Source organism: Scyliorhinus torazame, chromosome 8 (assembly GCF_047496885.1).
Source record: "Scyliorhinus torazame isolate Kashiwa2021f chromosome 8, sScyTor2.1, whole genome shotgun sequence".
Classification (NCBI taxonomy): Eukaryota; Metazoa; Chordata; class Chondrichthyes; order Carcharhiniformes; family Scyliorhinidae; genus Scyliorhinus; species Scyliorhinus torazame.
The window spans coordinates 48,014,965-48,042,648 of NC_092714.1; the positions used below are offsets into that span (position 1 = coordinate 48,014,965).

At 48.5% G+C, this 27,684-nt stretch overlaps 1 protein-coding gene across 3 annotated transcripts in view; it reads right to left on the reverse strand.

Annotated features, from left to right (window-relative positions):
- dcbld2 (discoidin, CUB and LCCL domain containing 2) overlaps positions 1 to 27,684 on the reverse strand; it is a 159,493-nt gene that overhangs the window by 42,851 nt on the left and 88,958 nt on the right. For all 3 annotated transcript variants that reach the window (XM_072513521.1, XM_072513520.1, XM_072513522.1), the window contains exons 5-7: positions 27,306 to 27,378; positions 5,447 to 5,580; positions 3,899 to 3,939 (exon numbers count right to left, since the gene is read on the reverse strand). In XM_072513521.1, the coding sequence (XP_072369622.1) occupies positions 3,899 to 3,939; positions 5,447 to 5,580; positions 27,306 to 27,378 (248 nt within the window). The remainder of the gene's footprint in view (positions 1 to 3,898; positions 3,940 to 5,446; positions 5,581 to 27,305; positions 27,379 to 27,684) is intronic.

Genomic DNA, 27,684 nt, shown 5'->3' on the forward strand with positions numbered 1-27,684 from the left:
GGAAATTGCAAATGCACGAGTGATAATTTACCAAAATTCACTAGACTCTGGGGTGGTCCCAGCGGATTGGAAATTAGCAAACGTGACACCACTGTTTAAAAAAGGAGGTAGACAGAAAGCGGGTAATTATAGGCCAGTGAGCTTAACTTCGGTAGTAGGGAAGATGCTGGAATCTATCATCAAGGAAGAAATAGCGAGGCATCTGGATGGAAATTGTCCCATTGGACAGACGCAGCATGGGTTCATAAAGGGCAGGTCGTGCCTAACTAATTTAGTGGAATTTTTTGAGGACATTAACAGTGCGGTAGATAACGGGGAGCCAATGGATGTGGTATATCTGGATTTCCAGAAAGCCTTTGACAAGGTGCCACACAAAAAGTTGTTGCATAAGATAAAGGTGCATGGCATTAAGGGTAAAGTAATAGCATGGATAGAGGATTGGTTAATTAATAGAAAGCAAAGAGTGGGGATTAATGGGTGTTTCTCTGGTTGGCAATCAGTAGCTAGTGGTGTCCCTCAGGGATCAGTGTTGGGCCCACAACTGTTCACAATTTACATAGATGATTTGGAGTTGGGGACCAAGGGCAATGTGTCCAAGTTTGCAGACGACACTAAGATAAGTGGTAAAGCAAAAAGTGCAGAGGATACTGGAAGTCTGCAGAGGGATTTGGATAGGCTAAGTGAATGGGCTAGGGTCTGGCAGATGGAATACAATGTTGACAAATGTGAGGTTATCCATTTTGGTAGGAATAACAGCAAAAGGGATTATTATTTAAATGATAAAATATTAAAACATGCTGCTGTGCAGAGAGACCTGGGTGTGCATGAGTCGCAAAAAGTTGGTTTTCAGGTGCAACAGGTGATTAAGAAGGCAAATGGAATTTTGTCCTTCATTGCTAGAGGGATGGAGTTTAAGACTAGGGAGGTTCTGCTGCAATTGTATAAGGTGTTAGTGAGGCCACACCTGGAGTATTGTGTTCAGTTTTGGTCTCCTTACTTGAGAAAGGACGTACTGGCACTGGAGGGTGTGCAGAGGAGATTCACTAGGTTAATCCCAGAGCTGAAGGGGTTAGATTACGAGGAGAGGTTGAGTAGACTGGGACTGTACTCGTTGGAATTTAGAAGGATGAGGGGGGATCTTATAGAAACATATAAGATTATGAAGGGAATAGATAGGATAGATGCGGGCAGGTTGTTTCCACTGGCGGGTGAAAGCAGAACTAGGGGGCATAGCCTCAAAATAAGGGGAAGTAGATTTAGGACTGAGTTTAGGAGGAACTTCTTCACCCAAAGGGTTGTGAATCTATGGAATTCCTTGCCCAGTGAAGCAGTAGAGGCTCCTTCATTAAATGTTTTAAAGATAAATATAGATAGTTTTTTGAAGAATAAAGGGATTAAGGGTTATGGTGTTCGGGCCGGAAAGTGGAGCTGAGTCCACAAAAGATCAGCCATGATCTCATTGAATGGTGGAGCAGGCTCGAGGGGCCAGATGGCCTACTCCTGCTCCTAGTTCTTATGTTCTTATGTTAGATCCTCTCTTTTAGGAGATGTCATTGCCTGACACTTGTGTGGCGCGAATGTAACTTGCCACTTGTCAGCCCAAGCCTGGATATTGTCCAGGTCTTGCTGCATTTGGACATGGACTGCGTCATTATCTGAGGAGTCACGAATGGTGCTGAACATTGTGCCGTCATCTGCAAACATCCCCACTTCTGACCTTATGATGGAAGGGAGGTCATTGATGAAGCAACTGAAGATGGATGGATCTAGGACACTACCCTGAGGAACTCCTACAGTGTTATCCTACAGCTGAGATGATTGGCCTCCAATCACCACAACCATCTTCCTTTGTGCCAGCTATGACTCCAATCAGTGGAGAGTTTTCCCCTCGATTCCCATTGACTCCAGTTTAGCTAGGGCTCCTTGATGCCATACTCGGACAAATGCTGGCTCGATGTCAAGGGCCGTCACTCTCACCTCACCTGTCGTTCAATACCATTGTAGCCGATCTTCTGTCCAGAGGCCAAAAACCTGTCCATATCAACCTAAAGGATGTGATTGCACTGGACAGGGTGTAGAGGAGATTTACCAGGATGCTGCCTGGGCTGGAAAGTCTGAGCTATGAGGAAAGATTGAATAGGCTGTGGCTGTTTTCATTGGAGCAACAAAGAGTTGGGAGGGGATTTGATAAAGGTGTATAAGATTATGAAGGGCATTAATAGGGTGGATAAGGAGGCATTTTTTTCATTAGTAGGGGGGTCAATAATCAGGGGGCATAGATTTAAGGTAAGAGGTAGAAGGCTAAGAGGGGAGTTGAGGAGAAACATCTCCCCTCAGAGAGCGGTGGAAGTCTGGACCTCTGCTTGAAAGGGTGGTCTGAGTCAGAAACTCTTGTAAAATTTAAGTAGTATTTAGGTATTTACTTGCGCTGCCATAACCTCCAAGGCTATGGACCAAGTCCATAGGCAGCATGGTAGCTCAAGTGATTAGCACTGTGGCTTCATAGCGCAGGGTGCCAGGTTCAATTCTCCGCTGGGCCACTGTCTGTGCGGAGTCTGCACGTTCTCCCCGTGTCTGCGTGGGCTTCCTCCGGGTGCTCCGGTTTCCTTCCACAGTCCAGACGTGCAGGTTAGGTGGACTGGCCATGATAAATTGCCCTTAGTGACCAAAAAGGTTAGAAGGGGTTATTTTGTTACGGAGATAGGATGGAAATGAGGGCTTAAATGGGTTGGTGCAGACTCGATGGGCTGAATGGCCTCCTTCTGCACTGTATGTTCTATGTGCTGAAAAATTGGATTTGTGTCATCAGATCTTTGTTGACCGGTGTGGACATGATGGGCCGAATGGCCTCCTGTGCTATAAATGCCTATGCATTTAAATATATCCAAGAGATGGGTCATCCAGAACTTGAGTGGATAATTCCAAAAGATGCCCAACTCTTTAAGTGAAGAAATTTCTTCTCATCTCAGTCTTATGGGTGGCACGGTAGTACAGTGGTTGGCACGTTACTCCAGTGTCAGGGACCGGTTTTGTTTTCCGGCTTGGGTCACTGTCTGTGCAGAGTCTGCACGTTCTCCCCGTGTCTGTGTGGGTTTCCTCTGGGCACTCCGGTTTCCTCCTACAAGTCCCGAAAGACATGCTTGTTTGGTGAGTTGGACATTCTGAATTCTCCCTCGGTGTACCCGAACAGGCGCCAGAGTGTGGCGACTAGGGGATTTTCACAGTAACTTCATTGCAGTGTTGATGTAAGCCTACTTGTGACACTAATAAAGATTGTTGTTATTGTTACATGTGCCCTTCACGTTCTAGATTCCCCAGCCAGAGGAAACCAACGTCCAGCGTCTATCCTGTCAGAGGCCCTTTCAGAATGTTGAATGCACCATTTGATCAAGAACCGACCCCTAAAGATATGATCCATGTTCTGAATCATCTGAGGGAGTAGTTACAACACTGTAATTGGCCTCTGTGTTTCCAGTGTTGCAGAGCAGAAAAGAAAAACTTTGCAGGTTCTAAATACTTTGTTGGAAGGTATAGGTATGGGATGGCAAAAGTAAGGATGGCAATGCCATATTGTTTCCTGCTATGTGAAGGCTTATGGATGTAAAATGACCATTTAGATGAGGTACTAAGAGAGTTGTCAGAATCTTTGGAACTGTATCCAGTGCGAGTTATGGGTTCCTGAAGTGAACAGAAGAAAAATGGGAAAATGACATCTGTAAATATAGATATATATGCCTAACGGAAGAGGCGATGCAGTACGTCAATGGGAAAAATTAGGCTTTTGCTACAGACACAAGTGATAGTTTCTAACTGCAGCATTTAGAAACTGATAAGCTCAATGCTTAAGGCGACATGCAAAACATAAAGTCATACCAGGCCTATTTGACCAAATACTCACCATTGGTCTTGAATGTAAACAGACTGGCTGATAATGGTCCACTGTAAAATTAAAGAAACTAATAAGATTAAATTGTACAATACTGTGAAACTGGATTTCTCAGAATTAACCATTTTAAATATTCTGACATGAGCTACTAAATATTGATCACATTGTATTTAAAATATTCCCATTCCGTTCGAACAGGTTATTTCATAAATTATACAAATAAAGCACATTACATCTCACTGGTCAGGCAGGCAGACAGGTTACGGTATTGTCAACAAGCGCAAGATACAATGAACCCTTTCCAGCCAGTAATTATTAGCAAGAATGGTAAGAGAAGCCACTGGCTGGAGTACTCTGGTTATGACTTGGGATAGGTTAAAAGAAACTCCACAATATGCAGGACAATGGATGATGGGTATTGGAGGAAGATGCCATTGGTGACATTCTCAACAGCAGTAGAGACATTTTGCAGAAAAATATACCACAGTCATAGACCATGACATTTACTGGGGTAGGTTTTGAGTCGAGTGGGAAGTGGGGCGGAGGCCCACACATTGTTCAATTTTAACATTGCAGCACAAGTCTTCTCGTACATTTGGTGGGCCGGGTAGAAGCATGCCTGCTTTTCTTGGCCTAAAGGCAGTGCTGTCAAAGCACTTCATCATGAAGCAGCCTTCACTCCTCCGGTTGGCCAATGTTAATCCTGGAAGATAGGTTAAATGAGGCACGCAGTCTCTTTAAATGACAAAACCACCTCTTGAGAATGGGTTGGTTGCCGACACCTGTTAATACCAGAAGCTGGTGGATGCAGGCCAAATTTTACATTTCCAAAATTTTCTCATCTCACCTGACCCAAATCCATAAATGCTGGGTGGGTGGAGTTGAACCCCCCCAATGTGAAATTTGCTTAGGCCCACTTTGTTGCAGTGGCAAGGATGGAAACCTTATTGGAGATTCAAATAGGACTGTGAAGGAGATATGGACATGGATTGGAGAGGCAATAATACATTCACAGATTTCAGGAAATGGATGCTGGAGAGGAGCCTGTAAGAAGTGCGGGATTAAGGATTTGAGGAGTGAGATCATGATGGTGATTTGAAAGAGCGCGAGCAGTTCTGAACGAAATGGAATAATTAATAATATCAGCTAGCTAGTGTCCAAAGGGGTTGAATTTGCACTTTTACTGGAATATAAAAACCATCACTCCACTGAGATGAATGATCGTATCCAAATCCTTAACCATTTTCCTTCAGCTGCTGATCAACCTGCTGCGCACTTCTATCATTTCCCATTTTTATTCAGCTGACCGACATTCAGTTATCTCAACTTTCGATACTTCTAGTTTCAGTTATGTGGCGGCAATGAGATATCAGACAGAGGATTAATGCCTCTCACAAAAGATATCGGAAAGAGTGAGAAAACCGGATGCAAAGCCTTCACTGAGCTGACTTTGCACAACTTTTGGTGCGTAGTGATAGTAGGGGCTGCTCTGCAAGAACACCGAATGTCAACAAGGAGCAAATGGTCATAGCAATTTTTTCTCTCAATGATTGAACTTACAGTTTTGAGGAGACATTATTTGCAAGAGTGCTTTCGTAGTATGGAATGCCTTTACTCATGACAACATTGATCCGGCCGCCCAGAAAATTTGACACGACACCAGCATGAACACCAGCCATACACAGCAAAGAGGACTGGAAAAGAGACGACAGTCAACATTCACCATGAACAGTAACTCATTACAGATTCATACAACAGCTCAAGGACCTAGAAACATGCCTGTTTTCACTTTTTGTTAAAGGCATTGTTTGTTTTACTTAAAGTTGATCCAGACAAATTGTTCGCGAAGGTTAAAGCCAAGAGTTCAAACATAAGGGATAGATCAGTTAAAGATTGGGGTTTCAAGTTTAAGAAAGCTTTGTTTTACTCAAAAGGTAGCAGATTTATCAAGTAAGTCACCAGGAAAGACTTTTGAGAATGGAATAGGATCCTGGAAAGAAAATGTGATAGATGTTAAGACAGAAGGGGCTGGTTTAGCACAGTGGGCTAAATAGCTGGCTTGTAATGCAGAACAAGGCAGCAGCGCGGGTTCAATTCCCGTACCGGTTCCCCAAACAAGCGCCGGAATGTGGCGACTAGGGGCTTTTCACAGTAACTTCATTGAAGCCTACTTGTGCCAATAAGCGATTAAAAAAGACGACAGAAGTGCAGTAGAGATCAATTGGAATGTCTGGAACTCTGAAGTGTCACACGGTTTCTCCCAATTTCCTGCTGTAACGTTAGTGCGATCTTTACAGAGTTACGGTAAATGGCAAAAAGTGGTCATTGTTCACCAGGGGTTCTGTCAATTTCACTAGAATCATGGCTGAAAATTAGGAGAAATTCTCAGGCATCATTGGTCCAATGGCCTTTTCTTGTTCAAAATTCTTACCAAAAAAAACGTTTTCACACGAGTGGTTCGGGTCTGGAATGCACTGCCTGGAAGTGGTGGCAGGTTCAATCGAGGCATTCACTAAGGCAGTACCTGATTACTTGAATAGAAACAATGTGGAGGGGTACAGGGCAAAGGCAGGACAATGGCACTAAGTCAAGATGCGCGTTTGGAGAGCTGGTGCAGACACGATGGACCAAGTAGTCTTCTTCTGAGCTGTAACAATTCTGTGATATTGTTGTATCATTGCTTTGGTATTGAGCTGACACGAGAGATTTTAAATTCTTGATCATTTTCAAGCCACAGACAATTGTATTTTTCTTTACATCGGTATATAGCATTTGGATACCCAGTTTGCAGGAGGAGTGCATTAATACATCCACGTTTCTCGGTATGACTTGCCTTTACATTAGAAACGAGCTGGGTGAGGGTTGGTGGTAAGGTCGGGGGGTGGGTTTAGGCAATTTGTTTCAGCTTCAAGTTTCTGGGAGCTGCCTCACGTTTAGCACAGGAGCTCATTCAAAATGAACATCCGCGCCTTAATGGGATATCACTGTCAGAGAGATAAATAAAAATCTGACTGAGTGCATGCGGCCCCCCCAAGCAGTTTAGTTTAGCGCCTGCCCCCCTCCCTGCAAACCAAAACTTGGCCCATTCTAGTTTAATTGTCACCGTTGAGGTAGGTTTAAACTGTTCTCTGACTGAGCAGCTGTGGAGTGTCCCAGGACAATTGAACGTAATAACTGCACTTGCTTTGGATAGTAGGAGGTGGCAGCAGAGATCCACATTTATACAAAACTGCAGCATGGTTTATGGGATATATGACGACTGACACAATACGATGCACATGCTTATGATGGATCAGTTCTGAATTATGAAAACAAGCTATTGAAGATTAAGGGAGTCACGGTAAAATAAACACAATCTATTCCAATAAGTTGCAATATATTTTTCGACAAGCACAAGATTGTTTAAAGGAATCAATGGGCATGATTTAGTGGGCCTGCTAGCCGCAAGCACCAATCCCGTAACGGATAGTCTTTTCTTCCTAGTGCACCTTCTGTATTTGTCTTTTCTTGGGTTACATGGCTTGTGCTGTGTCCCGGGAAGGGCTGGGTGGGTGCCTTTGCGAGAAAGAGCGGAGGTAAAATTTTAAAATCCTTGTTTGTTGGTGGCAGCTGGAGCGGGCTGGGTTGCGGCCCTGCTTGCAGTGGTACGGCTGCTGTTGAGTGGATTTTCACCCCTCCCTTGGCGGTGCTGTGTGCAGATGGCTGCCAACCGGGATGTTATCATTATTGAAAATCTCAGCGCTGCAGTGCAAGTAGTCAGGGCTCACTCCCAAGAGTTGGGGTGTACTTTTATGGAGGCGAGGATGCTCTTGTTCTTGAGAGAGCACTTTCCCTGGTGAAGGCCTGCCTCCATGTTGCCACGGTCCTGCCACATGGCTTTTCACCCACCCTCAAGGGTTCGGTAAAAGGTGACCGAGCGTGGTATACCCCTGGGCCCGGCCCAAAGAACAAAGAAAAGTACAGCACAGGAACAGGCCCTTCGGCCCTCCAAGCCTGCGCCGACCATGTTGCCCATCTAAACTAAAATCTTCTACACTTCCCGGGTCCGTATCCATCTATTCCCATCCTGTTCATGTATTTGTCAAGATGCCCCTTAAACGTCACTATCACCCCTGCAAGAGGTGACAGAATTCCCAAATGAGTTTGAAAATTGGCTGCCATGTTTCGGTAATCTTTATCCTGTCTTCGAGGCCAGGGCTTGGTCTGGTCCACTGATCACTAGCTTTTCTTTGGTATTATTGGAACTACTAGAGTATCTTGCCTGTAACTAGAGGTTGAGGTGAGATTGGTATTCGTGGCTGTGAATTGGGGATGAGAGTGATCCTGGGTATCCTTTATATGAGGGTGGTTGGGTGTCCCCTCCCTCACCTTCTGCTCCTGGTTCTGGTCTGGCCCTGTGGAGTGGGTAGGGGATTTTGGGAAGGAGGGCTGGCCCTCTGCTGCGTTTCTCACAGTGCTTGGAAGTGAAGTATTGTCCTGTTTGTTAAGGAGTGGGTCCTCTGAGTGTTTTTACACTTGTGGTGTTGGGTGTTCTGACACACAGATGAGCCAACACGGTTGCATATGGTACAACGCTACTTTATTTAAACTTACTATTTACAGTTTGGTCTTTGCACTCTGCACGTGGGGGTTCCCTGCTTGTGATGTTTTAACAGCTCTTTCTTGTTCCCTTCTCCCCAGACCTACTGACCACCAGGTGTCGTGCTCGTGCTTTTTATGTGGTTGGTGTTCTTGTCTGTGATTGGTTGTGGTGTTGTGTACTCTGATTTGCCTGTTAGTGTGTCCATCATGATGTGTGTGTTTGAATATCATGACATCCCCCCTTTTTACAAAGATATGTGCCTACGTGGTAATAAATATGTTCGTGTCGTGAGTGCATCTAAGAGTGTGTGTGTGTCGTGTGCAGCATGTGCATATGACGGAACTATGTACATGGGGCGATGTCGGGTGCGTCACATGAACCAAGTTGTACCATAACATAACAGAAATGCGAACGAGAGAAGAAGAAAAAAAAACGTGAACAGTTGTCCAGTCAGACGACATCTGGAACGATAAACAACAACAGGTTATCATGTAAAATTGTGCAACTTGTTAAACATATGAACGGTATTATAAGTCCAGTCTAACGGGCTTGCGACGAGTTCGGGTTGACCGCCTCAAGGGTGGATCAAGAACCACCGGCTGCTGTGCAGGCATGGCCATGGGTGGCGATGGAAAGGGCGTGATGTGCGGCAGCTCCACAAAGTCATCCTCGGAAGCCTGTTGAGGATCTGGCGTGTGCGTGCTGTGTGGCTGTGAGCGTGGAAGTCGGCGAAGGGCGCGCCGATTGCGGCGACGCACGGAACCATCCGGCATGCGAACCAGGAACGAGCAGGGAGCCACTTGTCGGAGGACTTCGGCCGGTGCTGACCAGCCACCATACGGTTGATGGACGCGTACTTTGTCTCCGGAGGACAGGGGGGGCAGGTCCGTCGCTCGTGTGTCGTACCGACTTTTCTGGCGATCACGCTGCAGTTGCATGTTCCGAAGAACCGCCTCATGGTCTGTTGTTGGTGCCAGGACGGAAGGTACCGTCGTCCTGAGGGAGCGACCCATTAGTAGCTGCGCTGGCGAGAGACCCGTGGATAGCGGGGCCGATCGATAGGCCAGCAAGGCAAGGTTAAAGTCCGATCCGGCAGCAGCCGCCTTGCACAGGAGCCGCTTGGCGATGTGGACACCCTTTTCAGCCTTCCCGTTCGATTGTGGATGCAGAGGGCTGGATGTCACATGAATGAAACCATATGCTGCGGCAAAGGACGACCATTCACGGCTGGCGAAACAAGGTCCATTGTCTGACATGACAGTCCTTGGAATGCCATAGCGAGCAAACGTTTCCTTGCAGGCCCCAATGACTGCGGACGACGTCAGATCATGGAGAGGCATGACTTCCGGGTAGTTTGAGAAGTAGTCTATAATAACAATGTAATCTCTGCCAAGCGCGTGAAATATGTCAACACCCACCTTCGCCCAGGGGGACGTCACCATCTCGTGTGGTAGAAGTGTTTCCGGAGGTTGCGCCGGCTGAAACCTCTGACAGGTTGTGCAGTTGAGCACCATGTTGGCTATGTCGTCATTAATACCCGGCCAATATACCGCCTCCCGGGCCCTTCGTCTGCATTTTTCGACGCCCAAGTGGCATTCGTGTAGTTGATGAAGAATCATCTGGCGCACGCTGTGCGGAATAACGATCCTGTGTGATTTCATAAGGACCCCGTCTATGTTGGTGAGATCATCTCGCACATTATAAAACTGGGGGCACTGCCCTTTTAGCCACCCTTCCGTCATGTGGCGCATCACTCGCTGCAGAAGGGGGTCAGTCGCTGTCTCTGCGCGTATGTGGGCCAGACTAGGATCATCAGCTGGCAGATTTGCTGCTGTCAGAGTTACGTGTGCCTCAATTTGACGCACGAACCCCTCCGCATCTGGTGGTGTGCTCACTGCTCGGGAAAGAGTGTCCGCCACGATGAGCTCCTTCCCCGGAGTGTAGATCAGTTCAAAATCGTACCTCCTGAGTTTAAGTAAGATGCGCTGGAGGCGAGGAGTCATGTCGTTCAGGTCTTTGTTAATGATGTTGACCAGGGGGCGGTGGTCAGTTTCGACCGTAAATCGTGGCAGGCCATACACATAGTCGTGGAACTTGTCCAGTCCAGTTAACAAGCCCAGGCATTCTTTTTCGATTTGCGCGTAGCGCTGTTCGGTAGGGGTCATGGCTCGTGAGACATATGCAACCGGGGCCCATGACGACGTGCTGTCTTTTTGCAGGAGTACCGCTCCAATACCAGATTGGCTGGCGTCTGTTGAGATCTTTGTAGGGCGAGTCGTGTCAAAGAAGGCCAGCACTGGTGCCGTGACCAGTTTGTGCTTGAGCTCCTCCCATTCCCGCTGATGCGATTGGTTGACCGTCAGGGTGGCACACCACTCATCGGCTGGATTGATGGCATTGACCTTGTTGACATCAATGACGGAAACGCGGGAGGCATCCTGGTCATCTGCATCACTTAACTGGAAGTCTTGATGCGTGGGCTGGACGGTCCTGACTCGTCTGCGAGATTGTCGAGGATGCGCCGGATCCATGGGTTGAGCCGAACGACAGTGGGCTGCGTAGTGGCCCATCTTGCCACATCTGTGGCACTGTCGGTTTTTTGCAGGACATTGCCCTTTTAAATGTAGAGCTCCACACTTGCCGCACGTCATGACGTCACGGCGTTCGTTGCGCCACTGCGCATGCGCAGTGCGATCTTGCGGTGGGCGCGCCTGCGCAGTGCGTCCCTCGTTGTGGCCGTTATTTTTGGCGCGCACCTGCGCGGGAGACCGCGAAAAGCGCGGGAAGCGGCCGCTGTCGTCCGGGCCGTGGGTCGGGAAGCAATCGACGACCTGGATGCGTCCGACGTCGTGGGCGGCCTGGCTTGCCGATTCGACGGCTGGGGACCCCCTCCGTGCCAACTCGGACGCCTGAAATCGGGCAAAACGGCAGGCAGCATTCTCGTGGAGGACACAGGCTTCCACAGCAGACGCCAAGGTAAGGCTTTTCATTTTAAGAAGCTGCTGGCGTAGGCCACTAGAGGCAACGCCAAAAACAATCTGGTCCCTGATCATGGACTCTGTGGTGGTGCCGTAACCGCAGGACTGCGCTAGAATCCGGAGGTGCGTCAAAAAGGGTTGAAAAAGCTCCTCCTTACCTTGCAGGCGTTGCTGAAAGAGGTATCTTTCAAAACTTTCATTTACTTCAACTTGAAAGTGCTGGTCCAGTTTGAGGATGACCGTGTCATATTTGGCTTGGTTTTCGCCTTCTTCGAACACCAGTGAGTTGAAGACGTCGGTTGCGTGCGGACCTGCGTAGAAGAGGAGCATTGCAATCTTCGAGTCATCCGAGACATTCTGTTTTTCGGTGGCACGGATGTACAGGTCAAATCGCTGCCTGTAGAGCTTCCAGTTGGTACCTAGGTTCCCTGTGACTTGCATCGGCTGCGGTTTGCCGGTGTGGTCCATGTCCAGAATGGCAGGTTAGTAGGCAGGTATCGATCCACTCCTGTACCATGTGGTGTTGGATGTTCTGACACACAGATGAGCCAACACGGTTGCATATGGTACAACGCTACTTTATTTAAACTTACTATTTACAGTTTGGTCTTTGCACTCTGCACGTGGGGGTTCCCTGCTTGTGATGTTTTAACAGCTCTTTCTTGTTCCCTTCTCCCCAGACCTACTGACCACCAGGTGTCGTGCTCGTGCTTTTTATGTGGTTGGTGTTCTTGTCTGTGATTGGTTGTGGTGTTGTGTACTCTGATTTGCCTGTTAGTGTGTCCATCATGATGTGTGTGTTTGAATATCATGACAACACTGACACTGGTCTTTCACCTGATTGGACCCAGTTGATGGGGTGGGTCCCATGGTGCCGGGGATGAGGGAGTTGGACCTATCTCTAAATGCATCCTATTGGGGGGGGTCTTGACAATTTCTTTCTTCACGGGGCAGGGCCCATCCTCCGAATGGGACGGGAAAGATTATCCTGACTCAACTTTTGAGCCTGTCGCGCGTGACCCCCCCTGCTGGGGGTGAGTTGTCCTTAGAAACATAAAATCCCTAGAGTGCAGAAGGAGCTATTTGGCCCATCAAGTCCCACCCTATCCCTGTGACCCCACCCAACCTTTGGACACTAAGAGGCAATTTATCATGGCCAATCCACCTAACCTACACATCTGTGGACTGTAGAGGAAACCAGAGCACCCGGAGGAAACCCATGCAGACACGGGGAGAATGTGCACCAGGATCCCAGGTTCGATTCCCGGCTTGGGTCACCGTCTGTGCAGCGCCTGCGTGTTCTCCCTGTGTCTGCGTGGGTTTCCTCCGGGTGCTCATCTCCTCAGGCCGTGGCTGATGACGTTGGTGCGGAGACCCCAGACTGCAGCGGAGACCTGGTACAATGAGGCTCACAGTCGAACACGAGCTGCCACTGAGCGGTGCATCGGCCTGTTCAAGATGTGGCTCTGCTGCCTTGACAGGTCTGATGGGGCCCTATATTACAGCCCCAGAAGACCTCCTGCATTGCCATGGTCTGCTGTGTCTTCCACAACCTGGGACTGCAGCAGGGCAAGGAACTTCATGAGGACGACATCGAGGAGCGGCACATTAAGCTGTGTATTCTAAATTCCATTAACTGAGTAATCAAAAGGAATAACATACACTTATATTAAACATTAATTGCAGTAATTTCTAATGTCTAAAAGACAAAACAATGTACAGGGTAGATTTTTCAAATACACAATTGCTTGGTAACAAACGCACATTGTGCCCCTTGGCAGCATTAGTTTAGGGATGATGCTGACCTGCTTATTTTAATTAAACAAGTGCTTTGTAAATTTCTTACAAACACATTAAACGTTCTTAGAGGAAATTTGTCCATATGTATTTTCTATCTTCATGCCTGCCTACTTCAGAGCAGTGTCAGTGGTGACTAACAACCTGACATTCAGCAAGAGCACTAACAAAACTGTTGAAAAGCGTAACCGGTGCTGCACCTTCTACCCAGGTCCAAAAACTACCGTCTGCAGCAAACACTTCCAAACTGCAAGTTCAATGACTACATTGGGCCTTACCACCAGGAATGATTCAAACAGGAATCTGCTGGGAATGCTGCATCTGAGGGTGTCTGAACACATATCACTCGACTGAACAGCACCAGTCACTGTGTCATCGCGTTTATCTTATAGGAGACCACATTGGTATGAACAAGTACTTGAGCGGAATGAGTCAGGTTCGAAACTGGAATGCGCAATATTGCATTTTCCATTCTCAACCACAGTCACCAGTGTGCTGTTTCAGCTGGTTCTGCTATATTTAATGTCTGTTGCCTGATTTATATCCCTGAAAAAATTGTGTTTTTTAAAAAAGTCACAAGAGAATTGCTTCAACAGAACACTGGGCGGGATTCTCCACCCCCACGCCGAAGTGGCCGCGCCGTCATGAACGCTGTCGAGGTTCACGACGGCGCGGAACGGCCCCGGTCCCGACCGATTCAGGCCCTGACAATGGGTCAGTATCGGGGCCGCGTCATCTACCCGCGCCAGGCCTTGTCGCCCGCGTAAAAGCGTCTCCGAATAGATGACGCCGCCGGCGCAGCATAACGGACGTTATCCGCGCATGCGTGGTTGCCGTCCTGTCCAAATCCGCCCCGCAAGAAGATGGGGGACGGATCTTGTGGGGCCGCGGAAGGAAGGAGGTCCTCCTTCAGAGAGGACGGCCCGACGATCGGTGGGCACCGATCGCGGGCCACCCCACATTGCAGGTGAAGCGCGGTGCAGGATCCCCCCCTCGCCCCCCCACAGGCCGCCCCCCCAGCGTTCACGCACCGCCCACGGCTGTAGCGACCAGGTGTGGACGGCGCTGGGGGGAACCCGCCGTTTTGGCCTGGCCGCTCGGCCCATCCGGGCCTCAGAATAGCGGGGGTGCCGGAGAATCGCCGTTTTGGGTATCTCCGGCGATTCTCCGGCCTGCGGCCCGCGAAACTCGACCGGCCCGTTCCCGCCGCTTGGGAGAATCGCGGGAGGGCGTCGGACCGGCGTCCCCGGAAATTTCGGCGGCCCAGGCGATTCTCCCAACCGGCGTGGGAGTGGTGAATCGCGCCCATTATGTATTCTATGTTTAATTAATAGATTAACATTACAATGGCAAGGATTTAATCAGATGACTTTTATAAAGTGCAAATAGCTCACAAAAAAGACAGGCTCTGATGGCAAAGGAGGCAGTGAGAGGATAGAAATAGCAACAAAATCAACTTACTGCCTCGCTACTGCTGGAAAGTACCAGAATATGCTGCCAACCAACATTATAACACAGACTTCTGTTGGAAACTAGAACGTGCTTCATTAATGAATGAAAATAGGGGCCTTACGATGTAATTAGGACCCCAAAAGTTTTAACGAACTGCCATCAGAGGTCACCCGCCATGCAGGGTGAAAGTGTTAGGTTGGCTTTGGGTGGGTGTCCATGCAGCTGGCCAGGTCAGGCAGGAAAGGGGAGGTAGTTCACCACTTCAATTTATACCCAATCCCTGCTTCTTCCAGTTGAGGGAAGGGGTTCAAATTCCCCCCAATGAGCTCATCAACATACCTTTCCCAGGCTAAGGTATCATAGAATTTACAGTGCAGAAGGAGGCCATTCGGCCCATCGAGTCTGCAGCGGCTCTTGGAAAGAGCACCCTACCCAAGCCCACACCTCCCCCCTATCCCCATAACCCAGTAACCCCACCCAACACTAAGGGCAATTTTGGACACTAAGGGCCATTTAGCATGGCCAATCCGCCTAACCTGCACATCTTTGGACTGTGGGAGGAAACCGGAGCACCCGGAGGAAACCCACGCACACACGGGGAGAACATGCAGACTCCGCACAGACAGTGACCCAAGCCGGGAATCAAACATGGGACCCTGGAGCTGTGAAGCAATTGTGCTAGCCACTATGCTGTAAAGCAACCCCAACTAATTACCTACACGTAACCTTAATCATGGTAGCATTGTGGGGGGGGGGGGGGGGGGGGGGGGGCCCTAGGTAGGGCACTTTCAGAAGGTCAGTGCAGAGTTGATGGGCCGAATGGCCTCCTTCTGTACTGTAGGGATTCTATGGATGAGGATTTCAGAGTTGTAGACAGATTAGTGAAACAGATTATTATTCGCCTTAGAGCAGAGAAGGCTAATGGAAGATTTAATAACCGTGTTCAAAATTGTAAAGAGTTTTGATGGAAGTAATTGGAGCGAAACTTTTGCAATTTGGGGTGGATCTGTAATCAGAGGACAGATTTAAAATCACTGGCAATACACTTGGGATAGGGACAAATTCTGGGAATCTGTGGCGTCTAACTCACCTGACTTCCCAAAGTCTGTTCACAGTGTACAAGGTGGAGGTCAGGTGTGTGATGGAATACTCTCCACTTGCCGGATAAGTCTAGCTCTAATAACTCTCAAGAAGCTCCAACCAGGACAAAGCAGTGTGCTTGATTGGCATTCCATCTGCCACCTTAAACATTTACTTCCTCCAACACTGATGCACAGTTGCAGCAGAATGTAGCATATACAAGATGCACTGCAGCAACTCAACAAGGCTAATTCAACAGCACCGTTCAAACCTGTGACTTCTGCCACCTAGAAGGACAAGGGCAGCAGATGCATGAGAACACCACCACCATGTTATCCTCCGAACCACACATCAACCTGACCGAGGACGCTATGGGGCACCATGGTAGCACAGTGGTTAGCACTGTAGCTTCACCGCGGCAGGGTCTCAGGTTCGATTCCCGCTTGGGTCACTGTCTGTGCGAAGTCTGCATATTCTCCCAGTGTCTGCGTGGGTTTCCTCCGGGTGGACCGACTTCCACAAGTCCTGAAAGTCCTGCTGTTATGTGAATTGGACATTCTGAATTCTCCCTCAGTGTACCCGAACAGGTGGATTGGATTTTCACAGTAACTTCATTGCAGTGTTAATGCAAGTCTACTTGTCACAATAATAAAGATTATTATTAATTATCATTAAATGTAGAATTACTTTTATGCAGCGAGTCATTATGATCTGAAACGCAATGCTTGAAAAGGCGATGGAAGCAGTTTCAGTAGTAATTATCAAAGAAAATTACTGGCAAAAGAGAAACTTGCTGAGATATTGGGAAAGATAGACGAGTGGGACTGATTGGTTATCAAGAACTGAATGGGCTCCTTCTGTGCAGTGTGATAATAGTCAGTGCACTTCAAAAAGAACTGTGAAGCACTTATAACACTTTTATATGATGAGGCATTATATAAATACAAGTTATTTGAACTGTAACAAGCTCAGCTGGTTAGTACCTAAGGAGTTAAATAGTCAGAACTGGTTGACACTCACAACCACTACCTGCAGTAAAAATCCCAGTATAGTGTAGTCCAGCTACCTCAGGGAGAAGTTCAACATATTCCTGCTAGAAGTGCATTTTCCACAGGCTGACGGACAGCGAGAACTGCAATTATATGAAAGTCAGTAATTTGACCCAGTCAGCAGCTGGAGGAAGTTGTAGGAGGTGGAAGGGCTTGTGGGAGTGGGTGTGGGGTAGAAAGAGAGGAAGGGACAAGCACAGTGTGGGAGGGCATAAGTTTAAATCAAGTTACTTATTCTGTTTCACTGCTGAAGGTATTAGAAATTTTTATGTTTTTCGAAAAGGAACAGTTTGGCTGGGTTTTGTTCGATTCATCCTTCAAGAATTAGCACCACTAAATGAATTCAGTGGGGGTTTTCTACAAAGCCTCTGAATAAAGATATTAAAATGTCGTTACTGGCTTGGTATTTCATTAACCTTTGTGTGCACTTTGGAATTCAGTGAAATCAGTCCAATGAGTCCATTGTATGGAATGTGTGAAGTAAGCATTCTGAAGAGCCAAGGAGTGAAGCGGCTGGGTGCACTCTCTGCCCTCTGCTCCACTTACTCCTGTAGATTGCAGGAACCCAGCTGTTTCTGTGTAAGCTCTGAGGCGAGACCTGATAAACCTCATCAAGTGAATGTTTCTGCAGAGCTTAAATAAATGTTCCAATTGCCAAGCTTGGCACCAGCTGACAGAACTGTGGTTGCCAAAGTTAACTCCCGGCATGTTAACCTTGAAGACTCTGAACTCCAGCAGTGAATACCCACTAACTTGACTACGGCTCGGTGATCTCAACTTGCAGTAGTACAGACTGAACCCCAGTCCCTCCCAATACAAAAAAGAACACTTCAATTCAAATATTCTTGCAATCTATTATTTGGACATGAAAAGATTCTCTCCTTTTAGGTAATTAGGAAAAGAAAATATGGATTCGCATCTACATACCACCCTCCATAAACTTCAGGATGGCCCAAAACGTTTTACAGTCAATTTAAGCAGTGTAACAAAAGACTGGTGTCAACTGCTTATCCACAGCGACTATAGGCAACCTGGAACATTGCTTTGGTGATGAAGCATCAAGAATGTGCTCGAGGGCATTTGCAGCTGACAACGGTGACCCATCATGATGCATCTGCTGACGTATCCCACAACTTAAGAAATCCTGTACATTAAGAAATATTAAAACAAAGGGTCTTTCATGCAACCTGAGGCTGCAGGCACTTTCATGCAAAATTAATTTTGACGAGACACATTTGCGGTAAAAGAAAAATGTAAAAACGTGTGTAAAATTTAAACACAAGTATAGTGGCATTTTTTTTACAATACCTTTATTGTTCGTGCAAAACACATCTATGATTAAAAAAAACAAATTAAATTATAAATTTAGAGTACCCAATTCATTTTTTCCAATTAAGGGACAATTTAGCGTGGCCAATTCACCTACTCTGCGCATCATTAGGTTGTGGGGGCGAAATCAACTCAAACACAGGGAGAACGAGTAGACTCCACACGGACAGTGACCCAGAGCCGGGATCGAACTTGGGACCTCGGCGGCGTGAGGCAGGAGTGCTAACCACTATGCCACCGTGCTGCCCATCTATGATAAAAATAGCTTGGGTGGAAGCATCTTTGTGCAGTGCTAATGCTCTCATGTCAATCAGGATCTGTGCATTTCTCGTGAATCGATCAAAAAGCATTAAGCATGCGACCTCCATCGCTCCTCATCTACTTCCTGAAATAGATGGCTATCAGAATAAGTGGGAGAATAGAAAAATCAATATGCGCATCTTGCCAAAAGATTTTGCAGGGTCAGGATTTTGGAAGAACAAAGCACAAAGAACAAAGAAAAGTATAGCGCAGGAACAGGCCCTTCGGCCCTCCAAGCCTGCGCCGAACATGCTGCCCGACTAAACTAAAATCTTCTACACTTCCGTAAGCTGCTTTCATACTGCACCAAACCCACATCAACACCGTTAGGTGCCACTGTGCCAAGGAACAAATCTTTGTGATGAATACATCTAGTTGTGTTAAGTTGTCGAGCTTACTGTGGGGCTGCCACCTGATGCTCATGACAGCCATCTAATGAGTGCTGTTTCCAGGAGCTGGCATTGAAACACTGATGTTTGTTCACTAAGGTTTGGCCTTCAGCAGCCCCTGCTGCTCCGGTGAGAGGATGAAGGCAGTCTTTGCCAGGTATATTTTACAACAAAAACGTTTTAGCTGCCAAGGTTTTAAAGATTAAAAATGGGGAGGGGGGGGCAAGAATTCTTTTAAAATAGGAAAACTGGAGGGAACGGGAAACTGACTTTTCCTGGGTTTCTTAAAGGAAGGTTAAAACGTTATAAATTCCCCAAACTAAAATGTCTTCATTTGGTAGATTAAAAGTAATAACTCCTGCTCCCATCAATGCTATTTTGTACTGAATATTTAAATAGTTCCATTAAGTGAATGCTTGCAGACTTTTAACAAAATGCGCTACAGGAACCTTTCTACCAACATCAGGTTCCAATCCATGAAAGAAATTACTTTTTTATGCTCTCCAACTAAAGTATACAATTACATTTAAAGAGCACCGTTTGCACACGCATAGCCTCTCAACGCATCTCACAGCCAATAAATTAATTCTGAAGAGTTATCACTGCTGTACGAAGGCAAACATAGCAGCTGCTTTGCTCTGAGCAAGATCCCACAAACAACAACTAAATGAAAGACCCAATTTATCTTGTGTTCCTTGGGGGAGGCAGTAGCAAGATCTTATTCGCTGTGTATTCTGAGTCGTCTTCAGTCACGATAGTACAACTGACTGGTTGCTGGAGGGAGAAAGGACTCTACAATTATTGTTTTTAAAACAGTAATTGATAAGGCGACTAAAAAAAAAAACATGTTACAAGCTGTGCAAAACATTAAAGGGAACCTGTCCTGATGCTGCATGCAAGCACACTTTGTTGTATGCAGTTTTTTCGGATATAATGATATAAATGTAAGACTCTTTGAACAACATGGAAGCAGTAGATAACTGTATGTGTGAAAAGTTGAATCTTTTGGCAAAAATAGGAGAATTTAAGTCAGTTGACCAACTGCCTCTTTCTTCCCTGTCCCAGGGCAGAGGTAAAAAAAAAACCTTGAAGATACTGTGGACCATTACACCGTGAGATTAGGACAGAGGGACAGCAGTTCAAGCTAGGAAGACAAATTTAGAACTGATGTTCGGAAATTACTCCCAACACACAGAAGGCGATATTTAATGGAGGCTGCCGGCTGCGGAGACAGTGAAAACCCCAGGTTGCCTCATTTAGGGAAGGCCTGCTGCATCAGGTGCCCACTTGTGGGCCTTCCTCGGGATCAAGGACCCTGCTGACAGAACTTCCACTGCCAAGAGCTACCAGGCAATCAGAGGCTGGAGCTTTATTGAACAGCAGCATCACTGAGGAGGGTGGCTGCTGCCGGTACAACATCCACCCTGAGGCCTAGGATCGTTGTTTTCCCCGCAATGCAAGCCCCTCACCCACTGTTGGGTTAATACCAGCAGCGGCAGAATGAGGCCTTTAAGTGGGCATTACTTTCCGACCATGGTCTAAATTAGCAGTGGGACGGGAAGGCCGTCCACAGGCCTTCCAGCCTCAGGCTTCCTCGGGTGGAGGCAGGAGGGCAGTGGAATTTACACTCGCCGCCATCCCATGATCAACTACCCCCATCACCAAACTCGGCATGGTGGAATGGCATTAAATTCTATGCAGAGTGACCAAGACATGGAGTGGAGGCAAAACTCTGAAATTATAGGAATGGATAGAATAGAAAATAGAATATAGAATTGAGATTTATTGTCCATGCAAAAGTGGAACTTTGTCTTTGGATTCACCTCCAGTATAATATAATTGAACAGCCATTAGTTAAAAACAGTAAATATTTCATATTAAGACTATGTCATTCTGGATGGATGAACTAAAATAGGTCAAATAACCATCTCCATGTATATTGTCATACTGTGAAACTTTCTTTCCTTTTACTTTGACCTAAATGGAGGTGAAGTTGCGAAAGATTAAAAAAAACTCCAATTACACACTGAACTCTGAAGCGGTCGTAACTATGATCCCTCAGTGACTGCGATTCTCTTTTTTTTTTTAAAATATGTTTTTATTAAGAATTTTTCAATAACAATATTTTCCACCTTACAAACAACCCCACCCCCCGTAACAAAGAAAAGAAAAAGAACTCGCGTGGCAAGACATGAACATGGCAAGTCAATAAGATACAGAACTTTGTACATCGGATTCTTCCCGTACATGTAAGTTTCCAGATCATTCATGTGCTTTCTTGCTCAAATGCCCCCCCAGAGAAACCCCGCTCCCCCCACCCCCAAATGATGTCCCCCCCCCCTCCCCCACCCCCCTGGGTTGCTGTTGCTGCTGTCCGACCTTCATCTAACGTCCCGCAAGATGGTCTAGGAACGGTTGACACCGCCTGTAGAACCCCTGCGCAGACCCTCTCAAGGCAAACTTTATCCTTTCCAACTTGATAAACCCTGCCATATCATTTATCCAGGCCTCCACGCTGGGGGGCTTCGCCTCTTTCCACATTAGCAAGATCCTTCGCTGGGCTACTAGGGACGCAAAGGCCAGAATGCCGGCCTCTTTCACCTCCTGCACTCACGGCTCGTCCACTACTCCAAACAGTGCTTGCCCCCAGCTTGGCTTGACCCGGACTTTCACCACCTTAGATACTGTTCCTGCAACTCCCCTCCAGAACCCCTCCAGTGCCGGGCATGACCAAAACATATGGACATGGTTCGCTGGACTTCCTGAGCACCTCCCACATCTGTCCTCCACCCCAAAGAACCTACTCAGCCTCGCCCCCGTCATATGCGCTCTATGAACCACCTTAAATTGTATCAGGCTAATCCTGGCACACGAGGAAGAGGAATTAACTCTACTTAGGGCATCAGCCCATAACCCCTCCTCAATCTCCTCCCCCAACTCCTCCTCCCATTTACCCTTCAGCTCCCCTACCAGAGCCTCTCCCTCTTCTTTCATCTCCTGGTATATCAGCGACACCTTGCCCACCCCGACCCATACGCCCAAAATCACCCTATCTTGAATCCCCTGTGCCGGGAGTAGCGGAAATTCCCTCACCTGCTGCCTCACAAACGCCCTCACTTGCATGTACCTGAAAGCGTTTCCCGGGGGTAGCCCAAACTTTTCCTCCAGTGCCCCTAAGCTCGCAAACGTCTCGTCTATGAACAGGTCCCCCATTCTTCTAATCCCTACCCGATGCCAGCTCTGAAATCCCCCGTCCATCCTTCCTGGGACAAACCGATGATTGTCTCTGATCGGGGACCACACCGAGGCTCCCGTCGAACCCCTGTGCCGTCTCCACTGCCCCCAGATCTTTAGCGTTGCCGCCGCCACCACCGGGCTTGTGGTATACCTTGTCGGCGAGAGCGGCAGCGGTGCCGTCACCAGCGTCCCCAGGCTCGTTCCTTTGCAGGACGCCATCTCCAACCTCTTCCACGCCGCCCCCTCTCCCTCCATCACCCACTTACAGATCATTGCCATGTTGGCTGCCCAATAAAAACCACCCAGATTCGGCAACGCCAACCCTCCTCTATCTCTGCTACGCTCCAAGAACCCCCTCCTTACCCGCGGGGTCTTGCTCGCCCACACAAATCCCGTCATGCTCCTGCTTACCCTCTTAAAAAAGGCCTCAGTGATCACAATTGGGAGGCATTGGAATACAAAAAGAAATCTCGGGAGGACCACCATTTTAACCGACTGTACCCTACCCGCCAGTGAGAGTGGCAACATGTCCCACCTTTTAAAATCCTCCTCCATCTGTTCCACCAACCGCGTCAAATTAAGTTTGTGCAGTGCCCCCCAGCTTCTAGCTACTTGAATCCCCAAGTATTGAAAGCTCCTTTCCGCCCTCCTCAACGGTAGGTCGTCTATCCCTCTTCCCTGGTCCCCCAGATGGATCACAAAGAGCTCACTCTTTCCCACATTGAGCTTATAGCCCGAAAAGTCTCCAAACTCCCGTAGGATCTGCATTACCTCAACCATCCCCTCCACTGGATCCGTCACATACAGCAACAGGTCGTCTGCATACAGCGACACTCGATGTTCCTCTCCCCCTCGAACCACCCCCTTCCATTTCCCCGACTCCCTTAACGCCATTGCCAAAGGTTCAATTGCTAATGCAAACAGCAGAGGGGACAGGGGGCACCCTTGCCTCGTCCCTCGATACAGCCGGAAATACTCCGACCTCCGCCGGTTCGTAACCACACTCGCCACCGGGGCTTTATACAGGAGCTTAACCGAACTGATAAACCCTCCCCCGAACCTCCTCAGCACTCCCCAGAGATACTCCCACTCTACCCGATTGAAGGCCTTCTCCGCGTCCATGGCTGTCACTATCTCCGCTTCTCCCTCCACCGATGGCATCATTATCACATTTAGGAGCCTTCGCACATTGGTATTTAACTGCCTACCCTTTACGAATCCCGTCTGGTCCTTGTGAATCACCCCCGGGATACAGTCCTCAATCCTCATGGCCAACATTTTTGCCAGCAACTTAGCATCTACATTAAGGAGCGAGATCGGTCTATATGACCCACATTGCAGTGGGTCTTTATCCCGCTTCAGGATCAAAGAGATCGTCGCCTCCGACATTGTCGGGGGCAGGGTCCCCCCCTCCCTTGATTCATTGAAGGTCCTTACCAGCAACGGGGCTAACAGGTCTACAAACTTCCTGTAGAACTCCACCGGGAACCCATCCGGCCCCGGGGCCTTCCCTGCCTGCATGCTCCCCAGTCCTTTAACCAGCTCCTCCACCCCAATTGGCGCCCCCAAACCAGCCATCTCCTGCACCTCCACCCTTGGGAACCTCAACTGATCCAAGAATCACCGCATCCCCTCTTTTCCCCCTGGGGGCTGGGACCTATACAGCTCCTCGTAAAAGGCCTTGAATGCCTCATTCACTTTCCCTGCACTCCGCACCATAGTTCCCCTGCCGTCTGTTTAGCACACTGGGCTAAATCGCTGGCTTTGAAAGCAGACCGAGGCAGGCCAACAGCACATTTCAATTCCCGTAACAGCCTCCCCGAACAGGCGCCGGAATGTGGCGACTAGGGGCTTTTCACAGTAACTTCATTGAAGCCTACTTGTGACAATAAGCGATTTTCATTTTCATTTCATTTCTTTGACTCCACCTATTTCCCTCGCTGCCATCCTCTTACGGAGCTGGTGTGCCAGCATCCGGCTCGCCTTCTCCCCATATTCATATATCGCCCCCTGTGCCTTCCTCCACTGTGCCTCTGCCTTCCCTGTGGTCAACAGGTCGAACTCAGTCTGGAGACTTCGTCTCTCCCTGAGTAGTCCCTCATCAGGAGCCTCTGCATAGCTCCAGTCCACCCTTAAAATCTCCCCCACTAACCTCTCCCTTTCCCTCTCTCTTCACCCTGTGGGCCCGAATGGAGTTTAACTCTCCCCTGACCACCGCCTTCAGCGCCTCCCATACTACACCCACCTGCACCTCCCCGTTGTCGTTCGCCTCCAGATACCTTTCAATACACGCCTGCACCCTTCTGCACACTTCCTCGTCTGCCAGCAGTCCCACATCCAACCTCCACAACGGGCGTTGGTCCCTCTCCTCCCCCAGCTCCAGCTCCACCCAGTGCGTGGCATGGTCTGAAATGGCTATGGCCGAATACTCTGTTCTCTCCACTTTCGGGATCAATGCCCTGCCCAAAACAAAAAAATCTATCCGGGAGTAGGCCTTATGTACATGGGAGAAAAAAGAAAATTCTCTGGCCAAAGACCTGACAAATCTCCACGGATCTACTCCCCCCATCTGATCCATAAACCCCCTAAGCACCTTGGCCGCAGCCGGCCTCTTCCCCGTCCTAGATCTGGAGCAATCTAATGCTGGATCCAGCACTAATGTTAAAATCCCCACCCATTATCAAGCTCCATACCTCCAGGTCTGGAATACGCCCCAACATCCGTTTCATGAATCCAGCATCGTCCCAGTTCGGGGCATATACATTCACCAGTACCACCTCCGTCCCCTGCAACCTACCACTCACCATCACGTATCGGCCTCCCTTGTCTGCTACTATGTTCTTGGCCTCAAACGACACCTGCTTTCCCACCAGTATTGCCACCCCTCTATTCTTCGCATCCAGCCCCGAATGGAACACCTGTCCCACCCATCCCTTCCTTAACCTGACCTGGTCTGCCGCCTTCAGATGTGTCTCCTGAAGCATGACCACGTCTGCCTTCAGTCCCTTTAGGTGCGCGAACACTCGGGCTCTCTTAACCGGCCCATTTAGGCCTCTCACATTCCACGTGATCAGCCGGATTGGGGGGTTACCCCCCCCGCCGACTAGCCAGCTCCTATCTTAGGCCAGTCCCGTGCTCGCGCCTCCCGCACCCTCCAGTCCCCCAGGCAGGGAACCCCCGCCCCGACCACCTCTTCCATTTTCAGTTCCCCCTCGGACAGTGCAGCAGCAACCCAAGAATCCCCCCCCCCCCCCCCCCCGCTAGATCCACATCTAGCTCTTTTGCTCCCCCCATATTACTTCCATGAGTCACCTGAATTCTGCTGACACCGGCATTCCCCCGCCTTCCCGTTGATCTCCCCGTGTGGGAGTCTCTCATCCACCTTACCTTCCTCCATCCCCCCTCCCCTTTTGGCGCGGGAAAAAGCCCGTGCTTTCCTGAACCAGCCCCGCCCCCTGTGGCACAGCTCTTGTTGCGGCCATTATCCCAGTTCCCTCATCCCCAAGTCTCACCTCCCTCCAGCACCGACGCCCACATTCCCCATCATCATCATCTTGTCTACAGAAAAGAAAAAAGGAAATTTTAGGAATTTTAACGTGAACTCTACCCACATCCCCACCCATCATCTCACCCATAAAATATTCTTTATCCATATTTACAACCCCATATAAAACCACATCCCCTCAGTTCGAGTCCAGTTTTTCCGTCTGTATAAAGGTCCAAGCCTCTTCTGGCGTTTCAAAATAATGGTGTCGGTCCTGATAAGTGACCCACAGTCGCGCAGGCTGCAGCATGCCGAACCTGACTCTTTTTTTATGCAGCACCGCCATGGCCCGGTTGAAGCCAGCTCTCCTCTTTGCCACCTCCGCGCTCCAGTCCTGGTAAACTCTGATCACCGCATTCTCCCATCTGCTGCCCCGTTCCTTCTTGGCCCATCTCAGCACACTTTCCTTGTCCGCGAAGCGATGGAACCTTGCCACTATCGCCCTTGGCGGCTCATCAGCCTTGGGTCTCCTCGCCAGGACCCGGTGAGCCCCTTCCAGCTCCAGGGGGCTCGGAGAGGCCTCCGCACCCATCAGCGAATGGAGCATCGTACTCATGTACGCCCCGGCATCAGCTCCCTCCACTCCTTCGGGAAGACCCAGAATCCGGAGGTTCTTCCTCCTCGACCTGTTCTCCAGGACCTCAATTCTCTTGGCCCACCTCCTGTGCACCGCCTCGTGCGCCTCCATTTTTACCGCCAGGCCCAGGATCTCGTCCTCGTTGGTATTTACTTTATCATGCACCTCACGGATCTCCACCGCCTGAGTCTTCTGGGTCTCCCTCAGCCCCTCGATCGCCAACAGCATCGGCGACAGCACCTCCTTTTTCAGTTCCTCCACAAATCGCTTGAGGAACTCCTGCTGGTCTGGCCCCCACGCTGCTCGCTCTCCGCCCTCTGCCATCTTGCCTTTTTCCCCTCGTTTTGGTCTCTGCTCCAGGGCCTCTTTCCTCGACGTTCCAACGCTGATCTCTGCCATAAATTGTGAGGGGGTACCTCACTGCACCTTCCCACACGGGATTGATTTTTAAAAAGCTCCGTTGGGGCTCCTCTGTAGAGCCCGAAAGTCCGTTGTCGCGGGAGCTGCCGAAACGCGCGGCTTAGCTCCGCATCGCCGCAACCGGAAGTCCAGTGACTGCGATTCTCAATGTCACATTCTATTAGTCTCATTACGGAGGAGCGAAAAGTGCCTTCAAAATAGAGGTAATCATGGTTGGGAGGAGAGGTAGTGGCATATTGGTGAGATTTGTGCCCCCTATAAGGCTAATAATACAATTTTATAAAGCAGCAGTTAGTACAAATGTAACCACAGCTAACAAATAACACCAACTGCATGAAATCGGAATTCTCACACAATAAATTCAGCACATTAATTCCACGTAGAATAGAATTCCTACAATGCAGAAGGAGGCCATTTGGCCAATCAAGTCTGCACTGACCCACTTGAAAGAACAGCCTATCGAGGCCCACTCCCCCACCCTAGCCCCGTAACCCCACCTTAACCTGCACATCTTTGGACAATAAAGGGCAATTGTGCATGGCCAATCCACCTAACCTGCACATCTTTGGAAATCTCAGCATGGAGGGCTATGTATATGGTATGTCACAACTAGAGCCTTTCACTTGGCTAATCCCCATCAATAGGTTTGCTGACTCTCTCTCTCTCTCCCTCTCTTGCTACTTACGTCTCGATAGCCGTGAGGGATAGTTCCTGAAATATCACCAAAAGGGGTCAGGCAGCCCGCAGGACAATACTTGCTGAAAATAAGAAACAAATATAAGTCAGGTCATGGATATAATCTAGTATTTTACTAGTAATGACATAATCAATGAGACAATGAGAGGGTACAAGTTTAAGAAAAGCACAAAAACGGGAGATGAGAAAAGGATTATTTGCAGAGGGTGGTTAGAATATGGAAATCACGGTTACAAACAATTGTTTCAGTAGAACAAATAATCTTTCTTAAAAAGTACTTAGACAGTTACTTGAAAAAGACAAGAATGGCACAGTATGGGGGGTGAGGATTATATGGCGTTGCTTGAACAGAGAAAAACATTGGGAAA